This window comes from Psammomys obesus, unplaced genomic scaffold, assembly GCF_907164565.1.
Source record: "Psammomys obesus unplaced genomic scaffold, mPsaObe1.curated_primary_1811, whole genome shotgun sequence".
Lineage (NCBI taxonomy): Eukaryota > Metazoa > Chordata > Mammalia > Rodentia > Muridae > Psammomys > Psammomys obesus.
Genome location: NW_026596147.1, coordinates 7,347,483 through 7,373,140, shown reverse-complemented (window position 1 = coordinate 7,373,140; position 25,658 = coordinate 7,347,483). Strand labels below are relative to the sequence as shown.

General features: G+C 45.4%; 1 protein-coding gene across 7 annotated transcripts in view; it reads right to left on the bottom strand.

Moving 5' to 3' along the window:
• Window positions 1–25,658, bottom strand: part of Irf2 (interferon regulatory factor 2) — a 101,676-nt gene that overhangs the window by 8,819 nt on the left and 67,199 nt on the right. For all 7 annotated transcript variants that reach the window (XM_055593537.1, XM_055593542.1, XM_055593539.1 and 4 more), the window contains exons 6-7: window positions 19,540–19,657; window positions 726–890 (exon numbers count right to left, since the gene is read on the bottom strand). In XM_055593537.1, coding sequence (XP_055449512.1) covers window positions 726–890; window positions 19,540–19,657 — 283 coding nt within the window. The remainder of the gene's footprint in view (window positions 1–725; window positions 891–19,539; window positions 19,658–25,658) is intronic.

Sequence of the window (25,658 nt, the reverse complement as noted above, 5' to 3'; positions counted from 1 at the left end):
AAGGAAGGAAGGAAGGAAGGAAGGAAGGAAGGAAGGAAGGAAGGAAGGAAGGAAGGAAGGAAGGGAGGGAGGGAGGGAGGGAGGGAGGGAGGGAGGGAGGGAGGGAGGCAGACATGAAGGAAAGACAGATATGGAAGTGGCATTAAAGCTAGTGAAAAGGATTTGATCTAGCAATCACCTTAAGGTTGAAGGCTGAGTTCAAGTCCTGGGCAGGACACTTGTTGGCCAAGTGAGCTTGAAAAAATATTCTTTTACTTCTACAAATGGAAACTCTAGAAAAGATGATATCTGAAGTCCCATCTACCTAAATAAAATCAATATTCCATCAAACCACCCTGTCCCCAAATCCTGTTAACTTAGACAAATACATTTCCAGTAACTTTGAACTCATCATATGTTCCCAGTGCCTTTTTGGTCTTTGCCAGTTATCAGTAACTGTCTTTTCCTGTATGTTTACAATGACAATGAAGCATTTATCCCAGGAAATGTTATTTGTAGTCTTTGAATAAACCGTACCATGGGCAATCAAGAAAAGGAATACCATGAATACATGTTCTAACAGAAGTGTCTTAAGATGTTGTCAACAACATAAGAGTAAGAATAAAACCATAATAGTAATTCCTAATGAAGAGCAGAGATCTCCTGTGGTGTGGTGAAATGGGATGATGCTAGACTTGGTGGTCTGTTCCCCATTTGGTCTCTCAGTCACACTCCTGTCCCCTTACCTGCGTAGGAAGACACAGGAGAAATCTGTAGAGGGTAGAGCTCGCTCATGCTGACTGGCTGGTCATCACTCTCAGTGGTCACTTCCACAACTTGGCAAATGTCTGGTGGATTAGCGACGATCTCTTGGTCTTCAATGTTGCTGTCCAGATGGGACTGTCCTACAACTTCAAAGGACAGGGAGACCATCATCCCTCAAAGTGATTACAGCACACACTCTCAAAACAGAAAACCTTCCTCAGCTCAGACGGGCTGCCGACTAGGGTTCAGATTCCCGGCTTCCTCATGTCCCTGGCCAGGCCAGCTGAAAACCAAACTTGAGCTCTGTGTTAATGTCTCAGAGAAGCAGCCTAGAGTTACATATCTAGGGTTGGCCTACAAGTGTCCCCAGCATACCTGTGGATGGTACATCCTGGGGACAATGTCCTGAGTCTCAAACTCAGTCTGCTCACAGCCAAGACCTCAGGCTGCACCCTGACCAAATCTCAGGCCAGATGTCCTAATTCTCTAAACCCAATCTACTTCTGTTCTCTGTTCTTATTCTGCAGGAAGCTCCTATGCTTATTTTCGGGATTCTGTGGTCCAGAGATTGCAAAGCCTTCATTAGAAGGCAAAGACACAAAAATCTATCCACTATGCCATTTCCAGCCAAATGGAAAGGCTCATACATTTTCTTGATCTGAATGTAACCGACTGTCCAAAATATCAGAACAAATGTTTCCCAGATTCTAAAAAATGTTAATAGCATTAACTGTCTAAACACTGACAAGATGAAACTAAATAAGCTGACTCTGAAACTGCTTCTGTGTGTGTATATGTGTGTGTATATGTGTGTGTGTGTGTATATATATATATATATATATATATATATATATATATATATATATTTTTTTTTTTTTTTGGTGAAGAGAACAAGTGATGATGGGGTGCTGTGGGGAGAATTTTGGTTTCTGTAAAAACCCAGTTATGGCATGTGACTGTATTTTTGTTTTAATCCCAGGTGTGGAAGCAGCTGCTATGGAAACATGGTCACAGCAGGTGACTATGATTTGCCTCCTGCACTAGCAGGGGCGTGGTTTTGCTAGGTGCAGATAGTTTCTTCCAGTGTGTGACATTTGAAATTCTGGGAACTTTTGAAAGGGTACGAATGCCAGAGCCCAGAGAGGGGCCGGGCACATGCTCTGAAGAGGCTGCTGCTGCTTCCTGTTGCTGAGGTCCATCAAGTGGTCGTGGGCAAAGAGATGAAAAGAAGAAATCAGATATCCTGATGATGAAGAATGGACTTGCTGCAAGGAACTCGGCACCTCTAATCAGCACGAAGTAGTCTAAAATGGCCTAGACCCTCTTTCCCCTATAATCTTCCTTCTCACCTACCTAGTGTTGGGTTGGAAGGGATAAGAGTAGAATAAGAATTGGAAGAGTGGTAGACAGAAGACCCCCCCCCAACAAAACAAAACAAACCAAAACAAAACAAAACAAAAAGTATGCCTAGAGGGCTCCCAGACTCAACTGATAAATCTACAACACAGCCCCTACTAAGGCTCAGGGAACATCATAGAGAAGAGGAAAAAAAGATTTTAAGAGCCAGAGGTCCATGTTGTCTTCTCTGAGAAAGTATCTTTTACTTAAGACAAGTTACACAAACAAGAAGTAAACAGGACAACACCAGCTGACAGTGTAGATGGGGGAAATCCTATGTGACCCCCACTTCTAGGTAATTAATGACTAGGTAATTAATAGAGGGAGAATCGGTCTTCTTACCTAACAGGTCATGCCTAAACACATATACATACGAGCAACACTAAATGGACTCAGCAGACACTATTTTTGCATATATAACTAAAGACTAAGAGGTTTAGAAAAAAAAAAAAAACTAAAACTTTAATTTTTATCCAGAGATAACAATAAATTTATATGGGTGTAAGAAACACTACAGAAAGATCCTGTCTGGATCCTTTACTCCCCTAGCAAGCCACCAAGTTGTTAGTACCCATTGCTGGCTCTCTACTGCTGGTGTACATACTCTGCTGCTCTGCTGTTTAACTGTTGCAGGCTGTTGGAGAACATACTCCATCTGTTTAACTAGCCACCCACTGAAGGATGGTTGGGTAGACACCAGTCTTTGCCTACTACAGCCAAGGTTGCTATGAACATTTGTGTTCAAGTTTTCCACAAACACGTTTCCATTTCTCTGGGACAAACATCCAAGAGTGTAATTGCTGGCTCATGTGGAAAGTCCACGTTTAGCTTCACCAGAACCCGCCAAGCTTTTTCCCAGGGTGGCTGCATAGTTTAAATTCTCATCCGCAGTGTCAGAGTGATCTAATTTCTCTGCATCCTTGGCAGCATTTAGTGTTGTTAGGATTTTTAGTTTGACCATTCTTCTGGGCAAGTAATGATAGTCCACGGTGTCTTTCATTTCAGTGTCTCTGACGCTATGTTCTAACTTTAAACAGAATTTACTGTATCCTGTAGCTGGCAGCTGACTGGATAAAAAGTCCCTGAAAATTGGCTGTCAATTAGTACGAGAGAAGAAAGAAGTGTGTTAACACATTTTCCTAAGGTCCTCAAAGTACATCATCAACACTGTACTCACGCACATGGAGGCTGTTTCAACATTTCAGTCATCAGAATGAACCGTCCATATCCTGATACAGACAAAGGAGCTGGGCCATAGAAAGGCAGAAGGACTGACCCAGAGACTCAGTGTCACTTCTGCAACTACAAAATGCTCAGTTTTTGCCAGAAGAGGCCACATTCCAGTCTGCCCGAAAGTCATCGACTATCACCAGCTCTGGTTTCACCCACTCAGAGCACCTATATGCTGACCTATTGTGCACAAATTTTAAAACACCTTGAAGATTTATTTGACTACTTTGTGTGCACGTGAATGTAAGGGCCCTCGGAAGCCGGTGGCTTTCGGATTCCCTTGGGGCTCAGGCAACTGTGAGCTGTGAGAGCAGCTTGAGTGACAGGCAGCTGTGAGCTACTAACATGGGTGCTGGGGACTGAACCCAGGTCCTCTGCGAGAGCAGAACACACTGATGATATTATTATCTGGTATCATTATTATCATTATTATAATTATTATCTGGTATCATTATTATCTGGTAATAACGACGATATTATTGTCTGGTTTCCACTCATGGAAAGCGTCAGAGAGTGTGAGCATTCACAGGATCTTTAGTAAAGGGAGGCTGGGAATGATTACCATGGATGTGACATAATAGCACTCAAAGCCACGGCACACAGAATGGAAGGGAAACTGTATACTCTGTGGGTTTTCTTGGCAGCGAAAAAACTAAAGAGAAGAAAGATAAATCATGTATGGGAGGCAAAGGCCCAAAGTCTTGTTTGATACATTGGAGTATCCCGTTTGAGCGTGAGGGCGTCAGTTGTACAGCTCACTAGACTGTGAGCGTGCTGATAGTGCAAGCTCTGTGGTTTCCTCTGCCGCTTCTCTCAAGCAAAGTACGTGAAAGCGGAACAGAGAAAAAATTTGGCAACAAGACCAACTCTTATCCTATTGAAAGTCCTACAAAGTAGCTGGGTGATGATAAAAACCAAACAGGTGTGTGTGTGTGTGTGTGTGTGTGTGTGTGTGTGCTTGTGTGTGTTTGTATGCATGTATGTGTTTCTGTGTATGTATGTGTGTGTATATACACATGAATCCATGTACAGTATATGCATGAGGCAGAAGGGATAATGGAGCCAGGGTCCTACAATAACTTTGCATTTCAGTGCTCCAAAGCTCCTTTCTGCTTTGTGCTGTCATTCCCAACACAGACAGGAAGCTGGCTAGGACTATAAACAATGGCACAGCTCAGGTACCCTTTTCATCTGTCCTTTGTTCCTCCCAAGAGTTCTTTCTCTCTTTTCTTTTCCTCACAATGCCCAGCTTAGTTACTCAACCAACCCAGACTGGTCATGCACCTGCTTGGCACAGACACTGCTATCTGGTACCGGCAGGGGCAGAGGTGAGGCAATGGAGACAAGGAACAAATCTTTAAGTCTGTAGGGCAACAGGCCAGCATATCACCATCTAGGGGGGAAGGGGAAGACAGAAAGGGACAAATCAAGGGATGAAAGCAGAGGGAGATCCAAGTTGAGAAAGTAAAGTTTTTTGGTTTTGTTTTGTTTTACTTTGTTTTCCAGTCAGAAAACCCATGACATCAATAATGCTGGCCTAGAGGGAAGGCCCAGCTATGGGCACTGCCCAGATGGCCCCGTTCTCTACAGCCCTTCTTGAACCTGACCCACAGATTCACTTGACCTCCCCTAAGCCCCTCTCATACCCTGTAGTTGGAGCTGAGCCCATCTCAGTCTCTGCCTCAGTTGCTAGTTACTGTGTGCATCTTTATTTATCCCTTTATTTATCTCCTGAGAGCTGAGAAATGCCTTCAGCACTTCCCGTACTCCACCATGGCTCATGGCCATGGCTGACACCAGCCAAGAGCTCAAATGGACTTCGCCATTTGAACAAGTAATAAGGGAAGGGATGCAGGCTCAGCAACAGCCAGGAGTCTGCGAGCAGTTCATACAAGCTTGCAGACATGGAGCACAATGATGAACATGCTTTCTAGCAAATGCCAAGGCTTGCAGTGAGTGGGCTCGTTTAAACTTTCCAAAGTGAAAAAGACATACTTTGCTATGAGGAGTTGGGGTTCTGGGTTGATGATTTGGTGCTGATTACACAAGCAAACGCATTTGTCTAAACTTAAGAGAATTGTGGGGCTGTGGTATAACTCAGTGGTAGAATGTTGAATTATACACCAAAAAGGAATTTTGTCCCCTGTCTCATTTCACGTACGTGCCTTGAGAGAAAACGCAGACAAGTAGCTCTGTTTAAAATATTAGTGGATCCTGAACACTAGTGACTAGGGCAGACAGCTAAGTTTTTGTCTTCTGGGACTAAGGACTAGATGCCCTGTCCACACAATTGTCATCTCTAGGCCAAACTTCCCTCATTGGGCTGCACTCTTTTAAGAAAAAGGCAAGTTTCTCCATCCACACACTGGCTAGAACCCTTTGGAAGTCCCACGACACTCTCCTGCAGGGCCTCCATAGGAACAGGGAAACCCCAACGTCTCAGAAGCTCTTACGTTTGCACAGACACGGTCACTCGTCTATCTCTTTCTATGGCACACCTCTAGGTGCTAGATAATGAGTAACCGGGCTGAAAAACAACAGTAAAATCCAACTTTCTGAGCACACCCTCCTGAAAAGCCTCCCAACCCAAAACGAAAGCACACTGCAATACAGCCCCATCTTAAACATAATTAAAAAAAAAAAAAAAAAAACAGTCAAGCAAAGTCCAGCCAGTTAGTACATGACAGAACCAAGGAGTCAAGGTCAGCTTTACTTTGACTCCAAACTTCAAGTCCTTCATGGCACGGGCTCCCTAAATAAAAGCAACCCATAACATTCAAATGGAGCTCCTCACACGCCCTAAGCCCTCTCGAGATAAACCCTTCCAAATCTCACCTTAACAAATCGCTGGACCCATGACCAACAGTGAAATTTCTTCTCAACAGCTTCCTGTTTGGTGCCAGAAATTCTCAACTGGGTCAGCCAGCAAGAAATCCACCCAGCTTGTCCAGCTCAGTAAGGCCAGCCCCTCACACAAGGTCAGCCTTGGGAAGTAACCCTATCTGAGCCCAGCCACTGGTCTGATTGCTTAAAGGGACATCCTTGCTTTATTAACAACTGTTGAGTGGGTGCGGGGAGGGAGGGGCGCCTGAGCAAGCAGCTTGCTCTCAGGCTCCAGACAAAGCCCTTTAAAGCAGGGACTGTTGGAAACGCCCTTGAGGGGGACTGGGCCTATCATTTGACAGGTTAAAAGCTGAAACGCTGAGGGCAGGTAAATTTGCAGGGTTTACCAGGGGGTTACAGGGCCAGGCGATGAATTTACTGGCGGTGCGCATAAAACCGGATGATTGGTATCTCATGACAGGGAGAAATGTATCCTTAGTTTGAGAACTGAAACTGCTCATACTGTATACAGGGAAACCCTTTTCCTACTCAAAGGCACGTTAATTTGAGTTTGGAAACATAATTATCCTATCTCCCTCTAAACATTGGATAACCAACTGCACATTTTAGTTTAATCCTCACAACTCTCTGCAGTATATTAGAATCGCTGTTACCGTTTTCATTTTATATGACACTGTACTTTTCCATTTTACAGATACTAAAGCATGTATTGTTTCCAATTCACAAATACAGTGTGTGGTGGTCTGAATAAAGATGGCCGCCATAGGCCCATAAGGAGTGGTGTTATTGGGAAGGGTAGCCCTCTTGGAGTAGGTGTGGCTGCTGGGGTGGGGGGGGTGTGCATTGAGGTTTCCGATGCTCACGCCAGCCCCAGTGTTTCTCTCTCTCCCTGCTGCCTAACAATCCAGATGGAGAACTCTCAGCACCTCTCCAGCACCTTCCTATGGGCCACCATGCCACCCGCCATGATGACAACGGACTAAAGCTCCGAACTGAAAGCCAACCCCAGTTAGATGTTCTTTATAAGAGCTGTCACGGTCATAGTGTCTCCCCCATAGCAACAGAAACCCTAAGACACGACGAGTCTCAGATTTTAAAGGGTATGAATAAAAAACTCCAAAAGTAGGTGCAGAATCCAAACCCAGCTAATCTAGCACCCATCTCTATCACATACAGCAATCATTCCTTTCTATAAGATGATATCCACCACTAGGTTGGGGGAGAAAGAGCCTTAACAGGGTTAGGAACGCAAGGCCGGGGCTGAGTCCTAGCATGGGTCAGCTGTCGAGGCCTTCCAGCAGCAGGGCTATTTTCTGGGCCACAGTAGCACCAGGCTACCCCTGCCTTAACTAGCTGAGACAAGTGTAGGAAGAAGCAAGCGTTTGGCTGGTGCAGAACGGACTCTTCAACAAGAGAGCACACCGCATCACATGCTCCTGCAGGAAGCAGAGCACACGGGTTCCTAGTAAAACTCCGCAGACTTTAATCAGCACGCCAGGGGTCAGTGATCTGGAAGCAAGAACAGGAGCACCGTGTGCTGGGCCAGCAGGAACTAGCCCTGGTGTAGCTACTCGGCCACTGACCTCCTTCTCAGCAGCCTGCCACACAGTTGGGTTACTCAAGTTCAAAGTTCAAACGCAGGTTCGAACAGGAGAGGCAGGGACAGGTGGTGTCAGACATGAAGAAGACTCATGTTTGTTTTGTAGTGGAGGCAATGGTGATATGGTAATCGGGGCATTTTCAAAAGTCATCATGTGATAGAGGAATGTGATAGAGGTAGGAATCGGGGAGAGGCAAAGCATGACCAGAAACTGTCAGATCTAGACGAAGAAGGAGTAGAGGGTGTAAGGATGAGGATGGAAGGACCTGAGCGTTAACCAGTATGTGGAGGTGGGTAGGATGGAGTGCGGTTGGAGAGAAAACCTCATGGAATTCTGACAGCCTTCCTAAGCACCTAAAAAACTCCCTAAGTCTAGAAAACCAACAGCCAAACACCAGCACATGTGGCTCCTGATTAGTGGGTGGTGACTGCCTCCCTTTGTGACCCAGCTCTCGGAGAGTGGGGGCCAAGCTGCCAAAGAAAAATACAACATATCAACATACTTTATACTTTTTCTTTGCATGCTGCTGATACCTGGGGGTTTTGAGACTTAGCTTTAAAAAAATATACTTAAGGCTAAGGTTGTATAACTCAGTGTCGGCATGTTTGTCTAACCTACACAAGGTCCTGGATTCACTCCCTAGAAATTCAGGAATAGAAAACAAAAGAGGGGGATGGGGATGAGAGGTGGTGGTGAGGGGTGGCTCCTGAAACTTGAGCTTTGCTTTTCATAAAGTTAATCAAATTGGAAGAAAATGTTGAGAACAGACAGTTCTCTGAGCTGTGTTTGCGTAGCTAAAATTAAGACAATCACTTCCTGATTGTCCTGTGTCAGTCACTTTTGGTTGCTTTATGCCCAAAGTGTTGACTAGCGCCCCTTGTTTCTGGGGATCTTTGCCTTAGCCAAGGGTGGGGTTCCTTCTTAATCAAGAACACAGTGGGGCTGTAAAGCACCTGCAAGTGGGCTGGCCTGCAGATCCTTTCCACACAGCTCAGCCGAAGCTCTGGTACCTCGGGCAGGAAGCCAGTGGAGCACCGTCAGAACTATTCGACGTGCTGCTGGTTTCTCCCGTGTCCCACACACAGAAGCCACCACACACCCAACCAAAATTCAATGCTAAAGAGAGAAAAAAAAAATGAAAGGCTCCCTTCCCTAAGAGGGAAAGTGGGGATGTGTTTTCTGGGTGCTAACCCTGTGACTTAACCACACGGAGTGAAGGAACTTGAGAAGGCACAGTTCTGCAAGCAGACACTGCATTCTTTTTGGACTGCCTGCCTACCTGCCTCTCTGCTTGTGTGTGTGTGTGTGTGTGTGTGTACACATACCCACAGAGGCCAGAAGAGGATGTCAAATTCTCTGGAATTGGAGTCAAAGGCAGTGGTGAGCAGCCCGACGTGGGTGCTAGGAACCATATTTTATGTGTCTGTGTGTGTGTGCACAGGTGTGTGTGTCTGGACACTAACTAAGATTTCATTTGTCAAGGCGACAGTACATTTCAGGGTGCACAGTTTCCACTTCTGAGAACAGCTAACCCTGACCAGAATGAAAGTGTACCAGTGGCTCATCTCCCCTGAACTCAGTGATTTTCAGTCCAGTCGTGGGCTAAAGAGCCTCCAGGCTGCATATGAAGAGTTACAATATTACATACGTAACCCATGTTAGCTCCCGGTTTTCATATGTTCAATCAGCACAGGATACAAACACTTGTGGCTTTCGTGTTGGGGCCCTAATATGAAGCTGAAATGCAACCCAGGTTTGGGAACAAGTCAGTGGGAACTGAGAAATGCTGTCATTTATAAATAAAGAAATTTTCAAGGTAAAGAGACAGAGAGAGTATCTCAGAAGCCACCGCAGCCATGGATTCAGATCCCTGTGTTTCTCAGCCCTATCCGCAAGCCTCAAAGACCAAGGTGGCTCAAATGGAATACTTAGAAGGCTGTACGCAAAAGCTCCTTGGGGTTTAAAGTCTGAGACGGTAACAGGGTGGACAGTGCCACTGAAACACACGGTGGATCTATTTCATTTCAATGACTTTTTTTTTTTAAGCTGGTAAAGGCAACCAGCTAAACGGAAAGATGTCTTCAGGTTCATTTTGCTGCCATTAATTATTAATGTACTGTTAAGTCTATTATTAACTATTAAGTTCCTGGTCACTATTTAGGAGAATCGTTAACCGAGCAGGTGATTGTCTCAGGAACGCTGTCCAGAATCCTTGTGCCAGAAGAGAGTACTGGCTCAACCTTCTACCAGCTCCAAGCAGTACCAGCCATGCCAAAGGACAAATGGTCAGAAAAACCTATACACTGCAGTCTCCACCATATCAATCAAAACCAATCAATCAATCAAAAGAAAGAAAAGAAAAGAAAAGAAAACAAAGAAAGGTAAGGTAGAACTGGAGGACACCTCACTAAGGAAAATAAGCCAGGCACAGGGAAAACAGCACTGCTTGTGGTCTCAGCACAAGTTGAAAGAAATTCGAGCTCACTAGAAACAGAGAGAAGACAGGAAATCTGCTGGGGAGGGATGGGAAAGAGAAGCCGTTGATCCAAGGGGCACAGAGCATGTTTGGAGGTGAGGAGTGACTTTCCTCTTAGCTCCGTATGCTGTCAGTGATGGTAATACCATTCATGTGCTTCTAAACGGCTGGAAGAAGAGATGTTTTTTGTTTGTTTGCTTTGTTCTATTTTAGCAAAATAAATTCATTATCCTACGGTGTGCACGTCGATCACAGCATCATATTGCATCTTTTATATATTCCTAATTGTTACTTGCCAACTAAAAGTAAGTAGCACCAGAAACAATCATTGAAAACCACAGCACAACTGTAGCTTTGGTCTGGCACATCATTTGGGGCTTACTTCACCTAAAAAATGAAGGGAAACTCCAGAACCATCCCACACTTACAAAATGAGCTAAGTCTTTAAGGAATTGAGGCTGGAGTTTGGGGGGAATTTTTGTAAGGACTCCAAGTGTCATATGTAAATTATCCAGGCCTGTCTAATTTCCCACAGGGAAAGAGACAGGAAGGGAGATAATTCCATGGGGGTGGGGGAGAACAGGAGGTAGCAAAGAGGAGATACCTCCAAAATGGGGGGGGGGATCTCAGAAATTGAGGGAATGACAGATACTGACAGTTTCTGGCTGTTCTCCTGACAGTCAGTGTTCAGCTAAGATTTCAGACTGAAGCTATCCACTCAAGAGGCTTGCTTCGTTGGGTCTTTCAAGTTCTTAGTAACACCAGAAGCCCAGATTGAAGCAAAGTTTTACGGACCGAAAGGTAGTGCTGGGCTACGAAGCCCCAACCCTGAATTCTGTGTGAAGATTCAAGCTCACTGCCAGGCCTCCAGTTTTGCAAGGCATTCCCCAGGGTCTGCTCATCACAGCATTTGAGCAGGATATTACTGTGATTTAATTCATGACTTGTCACCCACTTGCCTGAAACCCTGAAGGAGGGATGTTTGGCAGTTCACTGTCCATATTATGCTTCAATGAAAATAAAAGAGATTTATTTTATGTATGTCTCTGTGTGTGTTTGTTTGTATCTGTCTATCTGCCCATGCATATGGGTGCCTATTTATGGGTGCCTATTTATAGGTGCCTACAGAGGCCAGAAAATCAGAATGTTGGATTTCCTGGAGCTATAATTACAGGCAGTTGTGAGCTGCCCAACTCTGGTACTGGGAACCAAATTCTGGTCCTCTGGAATATGAGCAAGCACTCTTCACTGCTGAGCCAAACTTTCCAGCCCCCTACCCCAATCCCAATTTTAAATACCCTCCAATAATCTGAATAAAACCCAACTTCCTTACCATGATCTACAAAGTCCCCATGACATTTCCTGACTACATGTATTAGTCACAGCTCTCTATAAGAACAGAACTGCTAGACTATATACATAATTATAATATATAAACATATAATAAATGTAATATATATGAAAAAGATTTAGTAGAGTGGCTTTCAGGCTGTGGTCCAGCTGGTCCAACAACTGCTGTCTATGAACAAAGTCCAAGAATCCAGTAGTTTAACTCATGAGGCTGGATGTCTGAGCTGGTCTTCAGTATATGCCAAAGTCCTAAAGAAGTAGGCTAGTCTAATGCCAGTGAATGAATGGACTTGGCAGCAAGAGTGAGGGCAAGCAGGCGAAAAGTAAAAATCTTCCTTTTTTCCATGTCCTTTAAAGATTGCCAGCAGAAAGTGTGGCCCAGATTAAAGATGAAATGTCCCACCACAAAAGATCTGGATTAAGTTGTATCATTCCACACCAGAGATCACAATTAAAAGTGGGTCTTCTCACTTCAAATGATTTAAGAAAAAAAAAAAAAAAAAAACAACTCACAGGTGTACCCAGTCACCTGGGTGTTAGTTAATTACAGATGTTGTCAAGTTGACAAGGACTAATCATCACAAGTCCACCCCTTATCAACTGGACACTCAATCATATCCCCTTAGGTCAATTTCCAAATGAAAATAATGACCAGGTCATAACTATGCCTAACATGACATGACTATCACACACACAATCGCAAGTGCATCCTATATTTTATCACATCACAACTATGTCTACATGATATAACTAGCCCTAAAACAACCACAAACACAGGATCTAAAAAGACTTGGGGAGGCGAAAAATATGATCAAAATATATTTAAATTTAAAAATCGTTTTAATGATGAAAAGGAATTTTACTAAGAAGCAAATTTATATATTACCTAAAATGAAAAGTAAATGATGGTTTGTTTTAGAAATAAAATATTAAGTATTACTAGAAAATGAACATTTATGTACTAATATTTATTAAAGTATTCTTTTAAAAAAATTACAATATGTGGCAATGTGCCTTGGTGGACATTCTTTTTTGTTGTTGTTGTTATCTTAAGACTAAAATAACCATGATATTCCCCCTCCCCTTCAAGACAGGGATTCTCTGTGTAACTTTGGCTATCATGGAACTTACTCTGTAGACCAGGCTATCCTTGACTCACACAGAGATCCGCCTGCTTCTGCCTCCCAAGTGCTGGGATTAAAGGAGTTTGCCACCACCGCCTGATACACTGATATTCTCTTAATTGATATTGAATTACATGATAAAGAAATCAAGGTAAGAAAAACACAAATATCTTTACAAACATATTCTTAACAAAATATGACAGAAACACTCATGTCAATTATAATCCTCATTTCTGTAGAAGGTTGAGTGGCCTTAGCTAGGATAGATAACTACCTTCCTCTACTACCCATTCTGTATTTCCTCCACCCTTGGCACCTCAGCTGGTCTTGGCTCTTTTCCTGGAGGAGTGACCCATATCTTCATTGCGGATTAGGCTGTTGTAGTTCCCACTGACTTTAATCACCGGGCACAGTAGCAACAAGAGACACCCTAAAAGATCTCCCAAACTCCAGACATAATCTTTCTTACCTCCATTGTGGAGAAACAATCCAGCTTCCCCATTGTAATTGGATCAGTCACCACTCCTAAAACTGTTACTCCTTTCTTAGCCTTGGCTTAAGGGCATCCAGGAGCTGAGGGAAGTCTGAGCTTCCTGTTCAATGAAATGGTTGGTACATCTTCTGGCAGGAGTGCTCTTCCCTCTGCAAGCCAAATTTCTAGGCCAGCAGAACTTAAGGTCATGGGAACAGGAATCAAAAATTTCCTAATGGGTCACTACGGTGACAATGAAGAGAACTACTACCTTTTCCACCGCCTGATTCCTGGGCCTGTGAATCTTAGCTATGGGAAAGCAGTACCATACATTAGATGCTAATTCAAAGCATATACCACCTTCTGGGGAACCCTGCCCAGCCTTTCGGGCAAACTGCGGTCACCTAATTAGTGCTGGAACTGTGTCTTCAAAAAGGCCATCTCGTCCTTCTATCAGGCCAGTTGCTTTAGAATGGTGGGAAACATGGTGAAACCAGTGGGCCACGGTCGTGGTCCCACTATGGCACTTCTCTGGCTATGAAGTAAGTTCCTTAGTCAGCAGGCATACTGTGTGGAATATCACGATGGAGGATAAGTAAGGCATTCTGCACATCCACAGATGATAGTTTTGGCACAAGCACTACTTGCAGAAATGGCAAATCCATAACCAGAGTAAGTATCTAGTACACTATCTACTAAGGACAAAATGTTCTTTTCTAGAGAGGAAGTGTTCCAATGTAGTCAAGCTGCCACCAGGTCACTGGCTGGTCACCCCCAGGGAATGGTGCCGTATCTGTGTTGGTTTCTGCTGTAGTCATATCTGGCACTACTGACCCGTAGTCAGGTCAGACTTGGTGAGTGGCAGTCCATGATCTCAGGCTCCTACAGAACCTCCACCTCTACCACCATGGGCACTTTGTTCATGGACACCGTGGACAATAACTGGGATGGCTTCAGAAGGAGGCTGACTGTCCACAGCATGGGTCATACTATGCCCTTGATTGCTGAACTCCTCCCCGGTTAAGTCACCTTTTAATAAACATTTATAGGAGACCCAAGTATCTTCACATCCTTCACCCATTTGGAGAGAGCTAGCCACAGATTTCTCACCAATTTCCCAAGCATCTGACCAGCCAGCCAGTCCACTGGCTACAGCCCATGAATCAGTGAACAATCACACATCTGGCCATTTCTCCTTCCAAACAAGCTGTATGACCAAGCATGCAGCCCAAAGTCCTGTCCACTGTGAAGACGTCCCTTTGCCGATGGCTTTCAGGGTTGTCCCAGAAAGGGTCAGAATGCTTCAGCTGTCCATTTCTGGTGGGGTCTGCATACCACGTGGAACCATCAGTAAACCATGCCCCAGTCTTCTCTTCCACACTCAATTGATCACAGAGCATCCCCCACGAGGCTGTATGTGCACGGGAGCAGAAACCAGGGGCATTTGGGCAACATCTTAATGTAAACTGTGCCTTTGGGACCGCTCCGGCCTATTCACACTTCAGCACACACTACTTCAGTTTGATAATGGATTTCTACTGTACACAACCGAACGTTATGACCTGGTGGGTCAGATAACACCCGGCTCATGATGGGCAGCTCAGGTCATGTAGTAACTCTGTGGCCCATTACCAAACATCCAGTTTCCACCAAGGCCCAACAGCGGGCCAAGAGCTGTCTCTCAGAGGGAGGACAGTTGTCTGCAGATGATGGTTGAGCCTTGCTCCAAAGTCCCAGAAGTCTCTTCTGTGATTCACCTCTAGGAGCCTTCCCAAGGCTCCGGATATCCTCTCTATATACCACTGAAACCTCAAGTACCACCAAGTCTTCTGGATCATATGCCCAAGTGGCAGAGCAGCCTGCACAGCAGCCTGGACCTGCTGAGGAGCCTTCTCTCATTCCAGGCCTCACTCAAAGTAGCTTTCCAAGTCACTAGGAATCTGGGCTGCAGTAATGCATACACACGAGGAATGGGCTCTCTTCAGAATTCAAACAGACCCACCAAATGTCCTGACATTTAGTGCTTCCTTCTTGGTGGTGGGAGGGACCGAGTCCTTCACCGAAGAAGGAATATCTCTGCATGGCATATTCCACAGGACTCCTGAAAATCTCACTGAAGTAGAAGGCCCTTGAATTTCTGGTTGAATTTATTTCTCATCCTTTGATACAAATGAAATACCAATAAGTACAAAGTGGTTGCTGCATCTTGCTCGTTTGGACCGGTCAGCACATCATCAATATAGTGAACAAATGTGATAATTTTTGGAAGAAGCAGATGATCAAGGTCTCTTTGAAGGAAGTTACGACACCGGGCTGGAGAGTTAATATATCCTCGAGAGAAAACTGTAAGGGTATACTGCTGGCCCTGCCAAAAAGGCAAATTGCTTCTGGTGGTCCATATGGACAGGTACCCAGAAAAAGAAATTCGCTAAATCAGTAGCTACGTGCGTTAAAGGAGATTATTAATCTGATCATGTAAGAAAACCACAGCTGGCACAGCAGCTGCAATTAGAGTCCCTACTTGATTAAGTTTCTGATAGTCTTCCTCTATGAGCCATCTGTCTTCTGCAATGGCCAGATAGGGAAGGTAAAGGGAGATATGAAGGGAACCACCACGCCTGCACCTTTCTAGTCCTTAATGGTGGCCCTAATTTCTTTAATTCCTCCCGGACTGCGATATTGTCCTTGATTCATTATTTTCCAGTGGCTTCCATTTAGCCTCTCCAACCCTAACAGCCCTCACCTCACAGGTCAGGAAACCAAGGCAGGCATTATGCCAACTTCTAAATACATCTATCCCAATTATACATCCTGAAACTGGGGAGTTAACAACAGGATGAGTTCAGGGGCGCCCTGGGCCCACTGTGAGATGTAGTTTGCCCAAAACTCCATTAACCACCTGGCTTCCATTAAGCCCCTACTTGAACTGGAAGATCCCAATGTTTCTTGGGATCTCCCAGCATCAGTCAATTCAGAACCAGTATCCAAGAGACCCTGGAAATTCTCATTGTTTCCTTTCCGCCAACATAGAGTTACCCTTGTGAAAGGTGTGAGTCCCTCTGGGGGGGGGAGGGGGTTGACTGGAGAAAGGGTGAACAGTAACACTCTTTGGCATTTTATCAAGTTCCTTCCTCAGGGGAGCCCAGCCATTCCTTCATTCAAGGGGTCTGGGTCTGCAAACTGGCCCAAGTCTGGAAATTGTTTTATAGGCTGAGATTCCCTTTCATCACAATCCAATATACTCTTTCATTCATTTGTTTGAGAACTTTTCCACTTATACAGATCAAACAAAAACACAGTAGGCTTTTTATCTAGCACATGCCTGGAAACACCATATTGATTAGCTAGTACCAAAGGTCCATAAAAGGCCATTTTTATGGCCATTCTATGATAAAGATCACTTTCTCTGTGATGCCCATTACAGGTTCGGCCATTATTAGCATTGCCTTCTCTATGCTGCCGATTATGGTAACTATGATCACCTTTCCTTTAACCATTCAGCTGCCACCTGGCCACTCCTACTCTGAGGCCCAACTAAACCCAATGCATTTAATTCACCCAACTGAGCAATAGTGTCCAACCCTAAGGTCTGACACAAGGAAAAGGCAACAAAGCTCTTCATATGGGCTGGTGGCCTGCTCACCATTTTGCTGTCTTGTAGGATGAGTGAGGAGCATGTCTTCAGGGCCTTCCCATTTGAAGAACTGGGCATAACACAGCGTACCCACTCTAGCACTGCAATCTCCCCGAGCCTTAAAATCTCTTCATCAACACTAAGCCAAGGGATGTCAGGCACCTCCAACTCTTTTCCGGTAGAGCATCTTTTGATAAATGCTTCAGTCAATCATTCTTGCAAACTTTTGGCACCCTTTTTAACTGAGCTAGCTTCCATATTAAACCTGGAATCTCCACTGGGAGGGCCCATGTCAATAAACTCAGCCTGATCTGGTTTAATCCCCTTCCACGATTATCCTAGACCCTTAAGTCCATTCCCACACACATTCCCCAGACTTCTGCTTGAATGGATTGGCAACTCGTTAAGCTACTTAGTAATGTATGCGGTACACTTCCTTAGGGTCTACACTTTCTGTCTCTCTTCTGGGAGCTGGTTTAACCTTCAGTCTGGTTAGAGGTCTAGTGGCAACTATTGGTGAGACATCAGTATTGTCTTGCCTGGCATCTCCTTCAGAGCAAGTCAGTGCTGGTTTGGCAGACAACGAAGGGCTAATTTCTTCAGTCACAGGTGAAAGAGGCAATATTTGAGGGGGTGAGATGAGTACATCTCTGAGGGTGGAAGGACCACTTCCTCGGGTGAGATAAACACTTGAGAACCTAAGGGTTCAAAGCTCCAGCTTCAATAGGCTCCTCCACACATCTCCACCCCAAGTTACAGGAGCCCATTCTTTACCAATTAATGCCCTAATGTCAAGAGCCAACATCCTCCAAAGCTGGGACTTGAATTTTCGCTGTTATTCAGTCAACCTTATAACGAGGGCTTTGGCTTTATTTTCTGCAACTCGCACTCTGGAAAGAAGATCCTCTTCCAGGGCACACTTAGCGAATGTTACGCTGTCCCTGCCCATTTGAAGCTGGTCAGTTTTATCACCGAGTCCACTGTGGTCCCTCACAGTACCCTGAGATGTCACAAGTTGGTTGATTTTAACTTGGAGTTCATTCTTTTTCCTTTTTCAAATTATACAGGGATGCTAGGAGCACTCAACAATCATCCTTATTTTCTTTACTTTTCCACAAATTGTCAAAAGTTTTCTCTACAGGGTCACCAAATCTCTTGCCTATCACAACTGATGAATCGAGATAATCTAACCCATTTATCTCCTTTAGTTTGTAAAAATAGTTCACACCACAGGCTTTTAATATTCTCTGAGATTCTAGGAGAGGCTTCAGTGACTGTAGGTTGTTGGCAAATTGAAAACCCTACTCCAGATACTTAAAACATCCATCCTTATATTTCTGTTGTTCTAGAACTGCTTCTGATACCAAAATCTGTGTTAGTGAAGATTCTCTAGATGAACAGAACTAATAGGATGAATGTGTGTGTGAGAGAGAGAGAGAGAGTTCTTACAGTGGCTTATAGGCTGTGGTCCATCTACTCCAACAATGGCTGTGTACCAACAGAAAGTCCAAAACTTCAGTGGTTGTTGAGTCCATGAGGCTGGATGTCCAGCTGGTCTTCAGTACATGCCATAATCCTAAAGAAGTAGACTCTAATGCCAGTGTAGGAATGGACTTGAGAGTGAGTGTGAGGGCAAGCAGGCAAAAACCAAAACTCTTTCTTCTTCCGTGTCTTTTATATTGACTGCCAGCAGAAGGTGTGGCCAACATTAAAGGTGGATTTTCCCACCTTGAAGTCTCTGGACTTCAAGCACGTCTTCTTGCTTCACCTGATTTAAATAAGGAGGGGGGTCCCCCACAGGTGTGAGGCTTTAGGTAATCCCAGATGTAGTCAAGCTGACAGCCAAGAATACCCTCAGAAAAACCTCTACCTCTGAGAGGACCTTATGAGCAGTCACCATGCTTCCTGAACTATGCATCCCTGGCCTGCTTTCAGTTGCCTTGGATGTTTGTCTACCCAGGGTTTCTGTCAGCATCAAGCCTTCCTCCACCTGTCACCTGCTGCTCCTCACACACCCACTATCGGGGAACGTCACTCTTCCGAGGACACCCGCCCTACCCCGTAAATCTGGCTTCTAGGTTGTTCTTAATCTCCCGTTTCCTTCCTTTGTATCACAGACCACCAAGTGTGGCTGCTACGCTTCCCTGTAGCTTTGCCTGTTCAGAGTGTCCCTACAAAAATAGGAATCAAGCCTAACTTGTTCCCTGCTTTCTTCCCGCTCACAGAGCTGCATCTGGACGGTAGAAAATCTCCAGCAAACCTGGCAGTGCAGACAGCCAGTCCCTTGACAGAAGCCTCTGAGCCTTGGTTTCTTGGCCTATAAAATGAGGGCACCCTTGGGTGCATACAAGGCAGACACTGGGAGGACTCCCAAAGATGACCTTTCCTCGCCTTGGTTCCCGAGTTAAAGAAATGACACTTTTGTCCACGTGACTAAACAATGAGGAAGCCTCGCAAGCGCCTAGCCTTCTTTTCTTGGTTCTGTCTCGTCTACAAACCTTTATCTCATCTTCAAAACCCTGAAACCTAGGGACGAGAACTTGGATTTGGATGTATTCCAAGACCTTCTCTTACTGACTTGTGCTATTTAGAGATGAGTGCTTTACAAATGGTTAGACCTCAGAGGCTGCTCGTGAGTATAAAAAGAAGATGTCAAAACAGTTTACCTATGATGTTGACCGTACTATCCACTTCATTTTTTATAGCTGAAGTCAGGACCGCATACTCAGGAGAAAAGTCACTTACTCCATTACTAAGCCCCAAAGATGACTCAACTGGTTCTTGCTAGGAAGAAGAAAAGAAAAAAGAATTGAGAACACTTCCTTCCCCTCCCTTTTCTTAGCTTCAATTCTCCCCCTGTCTAATTTGTCGAATCCTGGGGTTAGTCATTCACGCCATGTCCCAAGGGCATCCCCTGTCTCTTTAAATTAGCTTGACATTAAAGAAGCCAGCTATTCGTTTTCTTTCCTTTTCCTTCAAGGAAATGTTCTCAGCACATCTGGCTTGCCTTCAGGAAATACCTGCAGCTGCAGATACACAGGCGATTGCTCTGTGGTTGGACAGAGCTGCGGCACTGTCGCGTAAGTCCCTGCATGGGTCCCAAGCCTTCTCCCTATCTGAGGGGAGCACCCTGGAGAACCCGCTCCTGGCTTCCCACAGAGAGAGAAGCCGTGGCCCCTGCTTTTCCAATCACTTCTTAGGGCAAACTCTTGGCCTCAGGGATGAGCCAGTGACAGGAGCCCAGGGGAAGACGGATAGCACTCTGGCATACTTTGTAGTGGGCCTCAGGCACCGGGGGTCTGGTGAGAACATGGGCCACAACCTTGGCTGACGTCTCCCCTCACTGGCTTATCACCTGACGAGAAATCCCACCTCCACAGCTTCACAGTAACTTAGTTCACATGCTTTCTTATGCCTAACACTCCCATCAGCCCAAGTAGCTACATAGTGACACTGACTATGACAAAGGAGAATACATTCTTCCCTTGTTTAAACTCTGTAGCTCTTCTTCATTCAAGTGGACTTGAACCCCCCACGGCCTGAGAAGAAACCAATCAAGGAAAGCCAGTCCTGAGGTACACATGATTCTCAGAACTCTGAAGAGGGTACTTCCTTCCGTTAAGACTACATTTGTTTCAGAGACAGCAGTAAGCCAGACAAAAGCCACATAGCAGGACAACTCCCAAGGAATCCAAAATGGAAGAAGAAGCTGGAGGAGGAGAGCGAACACAGGGCTGCAAGCAGAGGAGGATTGTGGGAGTGGTAAGGTCAGGAGTAACAGCCATTCTAGGGCCAATGGGGCATTTTTGATATCACTGGTCACACTGGGAAATCAAGATCAAACTCCATACAGTCCCCGTGATCCTCCGGCAAACTCCTGTGACAATTTTGTCTTTAAGGCTTCACCTTCATGTTTTGCTCAACTTAAAGGAAACAAAACAAACAAACAAACAAAAAACCACACTGTAGGGTTTATCCATCCTAGCAAAGGTCAAATACCCAGAAGACCCCTGGGCAAGCCCACTGGGCAGAAATCTCACCTCCTTGTCCCTCAGCACCTTGTATTTCCCCTTGTTAATAAATTCCAATAGAAGGCTTTTCAGGGAGGGGGGACGACCTTACTAGTTTTCCTTCCCTTATAGTCGAGTATCTGATCAAATGCCTGCCTTTGCTAACTCTGCCTCCTCACGAACACCCTTAGAAAGGCCTACAGCCCCGCCTTGCCTCCATCTGCAGAATGAAGCCCCCAGAGGAAGTGCTACACGGAGAGATGGAATCAGAGCAGGTGACCAAGCCTGACCCCCCTGCTTCTCACTAGTCTGCAGGCTGAATTTAATCCCCTCGGTAGGCATTGCAGACATCTGGGAGCTGAGAACGGTAATGAGCACCTCGCCACGTGGTGAGGTAAAGGTGAAAGGATACGACTCTAGACAAGGCATTTATTATTAAACAACACTCGCTACCATCAAAGGTCACCAAGAAAACTGTTCTTCCAAAATCCAACGGCCCTTTCTCAAGTCCCTTCTCTCAGGCTTGCAGGAGCAAGGACTTTGACTCCTCCCTCTTGACAGCCTGAATCACCTGACGCTGCTGAGCATGCGCACCTCCCCAGGGCACCGTCCTCTCTCCATGGCTCTCTAAAGGCCCCTGGTGTGTTTTCCCTTCCCCAGTCATGTTCCACATTCCATTATGACACGTCATATCCTCAGTTCCTCCCCAAGGAAGTAAGGACAGGTCTCTAAAAAAGGTCGGGAGGAACTACTTCTGTGTGTTCTTCTTTTGATTCCTACACAAAACAAAACCCTCATTCGCTAGGCACCATGGCACAGGCCTCTAATCCCAGCACTCAGGGAGGCAGAGGTAGGCCTCTGTGACTCTGAGGCCAGCCTGGTCTACAAAGCGATTCCAGGGCAGCCACGGCTACACAGAGAAACACCGTCTCGAAAAAACAAAAGCAAACAAACAAAAAGAATCATTCTATTTCTGGATTTCGTATGAAGGTAATAAAACTGTCAGGTTTGCATTATTCAAAAATCGCATCATTCCGATTTTGCAACAGAGACCTCTGAGCGTTTCACGTGATCTGTAGTTATAACTGGTGGCAAGTGAAACTTTCATCGCTTCTCATGAGAGAAAATTATGACTCACTAAGTTAATTTTCCAAGATCATGCTACTTTTAGCCTGGTGAGATAGGGGAAGTGAGCTGAGCCTCTGCTGGCGCAGCGTGTTCAAAGGCCGGAGTGTCTGTCTTTCTCCCTCATCCGGATGGAGACCAAGAGGGATCCCGGGGGAACGAAGATGGATGGGGTAGACTGTGCTTTCCCTCTGCCTAGGTGGTGTCCTGTTCACCCAATGGCTCTTGAGAGACTGAATCCTGCCTCACTCCTACCACCACTCTGGAAAAACTCACTGGTACTGTTGCGCCAGAACATGGGTTCTCAATCTGTGGGTCGTGACCCTTGGGGGGGGGTGTCAGAAGGATCCTTTCACATTGGTCGCACATCAGATATCCTGCATATCAGACACTCACGTTAAGGTTGTGAACAGTAGTAAAATGACAGTGATGAAGTGGCAATGAAAATAATTTTATGGTCGGGGGTCACGACACAGGGAACTGTGTTTAAGGGTCGCTGCGTTAGGGACGTTGGGAGCCACTGCCTGGGAGCGACAAGATGGCCGCATGCAAAGCCTTATGTGCCCAGGGCATCTCTTTCCACAGCGTGGAACAAATGGTCCCGGGACAACAATTTCTCCAAGAATGGGGATACCAAAAGCTAAGAGGTCAGAAAGAGAGGCGGGGGTAGGGTCAGGTGTTCTCTGACCTCCACTATAGACTGCGCATGTGCGCACAGGGGCACAAATACTAAATAATGTAATACAAACATTAAAAAAACAAAACAAAAACTAAATTACACTAAAACCCCAAGGATTCCAAACTATGAAGAGGGGTGGCGTTTCTCTATGAACCTGCAGAGACAGTGTAAGAGAGGGTCCTGGCACCCTCTGATGGCTGCTTCTGCCTTGTCTCAACAATACTTCATCCTATCACTGAACCAGAGCCTCCCCCAGGGAGTCCTGGGCCTCATAGTAGAGGTTCTCTTACAAACCAACTTACCTGTGGTTCCCTTGGTTTCTAAGCCTCTTTCCTCACTCCAAAAAACAAAGACAAAAAACAAACCACCAAACAAAATCATACTCAGGCAGATTCTGTCGACGGTGCCAAATTAATCCTGCCAAATATTTTGGCTCAGAGACCTCTTCTGTAATTACAGAATCTGAGATCTGGTGTAACTTAAAGGCTTCTTAAGCCAGCTGGTACCACAGACAGCTTTAAGGGCAAGTGGTGACCATGCTTGCACCTGGAAAACAGCCCCACCTTTGGTTGGTCTCCAGGCTTGGCTTGCTAGATGAGCCTGGAATGGACCCAAGATAAAGGAGAAGAGCAGGTGGGTGGACATTTATCCCTCTGCTCCAAGCCCCCTCTGCCTTACGCCTATGCTAAAGCACTCTGTCCGCAGCACCTGCCCTCCCAGGGTGCAATGGAATGGCCGTAAGAACATTTCCTGCCTAGACCCTCCTCATATCCCAACATGTTCTCTTAAAATCAGTTTGAGGACATCAAATCTGAGGGCACCTCCGGCTGTCAGTTAACAAGAAGTCTGGCTGAGCTTCATAAACAACGGCAGGGAGAGACCCTCAGAGAGCACCTCAGAATCACCACAGCACCCCGGAGACCAAAAGCTGCCACACAAGCTCCAGCCTGCCTCTACATTTCCTTCCCTATGGCAAGGCTGTCTTCACTTTACTCTTCTCCCATCTCTCAGTCACTGTGGGGTCCCTTCTGACTTTTCTCCTTGGCTCATTCTTCATTTCCCTTTCTGTCCCTTCATCTCAGAGAATTTCTGTCTTGGAGAAGGCCGGCTTTCAAGGCTTCCAGTGGTGGTCTGGAGTGATCACACCTTTGGAGCTCAGACACTCAGCATGACTTTTGCTTGCTAGGGCTAGACCTTATTTCACTCACCAACAAGCTTCAGACCTCGTACAAACTCTCTGTATCCTCCTTTTATCCCATCCCAATGGTCACCATCTTTCCTCTATACCTGTTACTGTATCATCTGTCATTCTCTTCCTCCTACCATGAACCTTCATTAAATATAAACTCCACTGGGCTCCAAAACTTTGCTCCAAGTAGTTCAGCTTTATTTCCTAAAGTTTTCCATAGAACTGTGAACAGGAATTCCTGGTAAGAAGCTGTCTGGAGAGACTGATCCACTGAGTATAACTTCACTGATATACAGAGGTTGGAATGCTGTAGGTCCAGGACTAATTAGCTTAGTTTGAGCTAGATTTAGCCTCCACAAGAGCCATCCTTGGCCCCTGTGTGTCAGAACCAACCTCCTGTGACTAATCAATAAAAACTTTTGAAATACACTACCATAGCAGGACACTAGCTTCCATCAACTCCAAAACTGAGAATGCCATCAGATGTGAGGCTTAGGGGCTCCCCTCTCTGTAAGCACCTCTGATGAGCCCACCAATGTAGTTTAAAGTTGCCTTGACATATTTTCTTGATTCTGTAAAATGTTAAGGCTTCATGAGACTGCTTCCACACTGGACCATGGAACTTGGGGTTGGAGTGATCTAAATCTATGTTCCTGAGCCATGGGCACTCCAATTTAGCTCTAGAACAAACTATCTTTTCTTTCCTTTAAGGTGAAAGCTATCATTTCTGTGTCTGTAGAAGTGATTTAGCCCACCAGCAGGGGAAGGGAAGGACCAGAGAGCTCCTAGCCTGCTCCATCCTCCTAGCCTGCTTCATCCAGGGCAGCTCTCATGTCTTTGCAAGGGGACCACTGATAGAGGTTCCCTTGTCATCACAGTTTCAAACCTGAAGAGCTTTCCCAAGCAAGAAAGGGGCCTTGCTGCAGTGACAGCTCCCCACGCGCGGTCACTGTCCTATCTACTTGGGAACGCACTGTCGCAGAAAACAATTTTGTGAGAAAGTTCTACAGAACCGGTACCAGCTTTTCTGTAACGTCTACCCTCACATCTGCACTCAGAACTAACACAGACCGATGACTTCCAGCAAATGACTTTAGAACCCTTTCTATTCTATCCCATGGTAACGCTGATGCTTCGATCTGGAAATACTTGTGTCTTCATCTGCAAACCACCCCTGAGGCAGGAAGCACTCCATATCCATCTATACCTGTGCATCTTTATTTCCTGTTGTTCACCACACAAAGGCCCCCCACACACACACATACCCTGCTCAGATTAATCCAGTTTCCATATTCATTCAGAAAACAGCAAATGACTCTAACTTCTAGACCTTCACTCATGAAGCTCCCGGGACTAGGGAGTGAGGACAGTCTGATCTGGGCTACGCTTCCCTCCCTAAGGTCTGTCTCAGGTTCTGCAGCTTCCAAAAGGCTGAGGCACAAAGCCCACTGACGCCATAAGACCATGCCATCTTGGGAAAAATGACTCAGGCCCGGTGCCTGTACTGCCTTGATATGTATAACAGGGATAAAGTCTGACCAACACAGGAAGAGCTAAATAAGGTAATAATATCATTTACAGGAACTAAAAATTGTCCACACCTACTGCTCTGCCTACTTTTAGCCTTATTGTTCTTAGTCTTGCCTATATTCCCACAGAGAAAACTGTTCCATGATATTTTTTGAAACACACACATTCACTGACGTATACTCTTTCAGTTGGCGTCTTGAGGGCGGGTGACAAGGCTGTGATATGAAAAGGTGGTCCAGCAAATTATTAGGG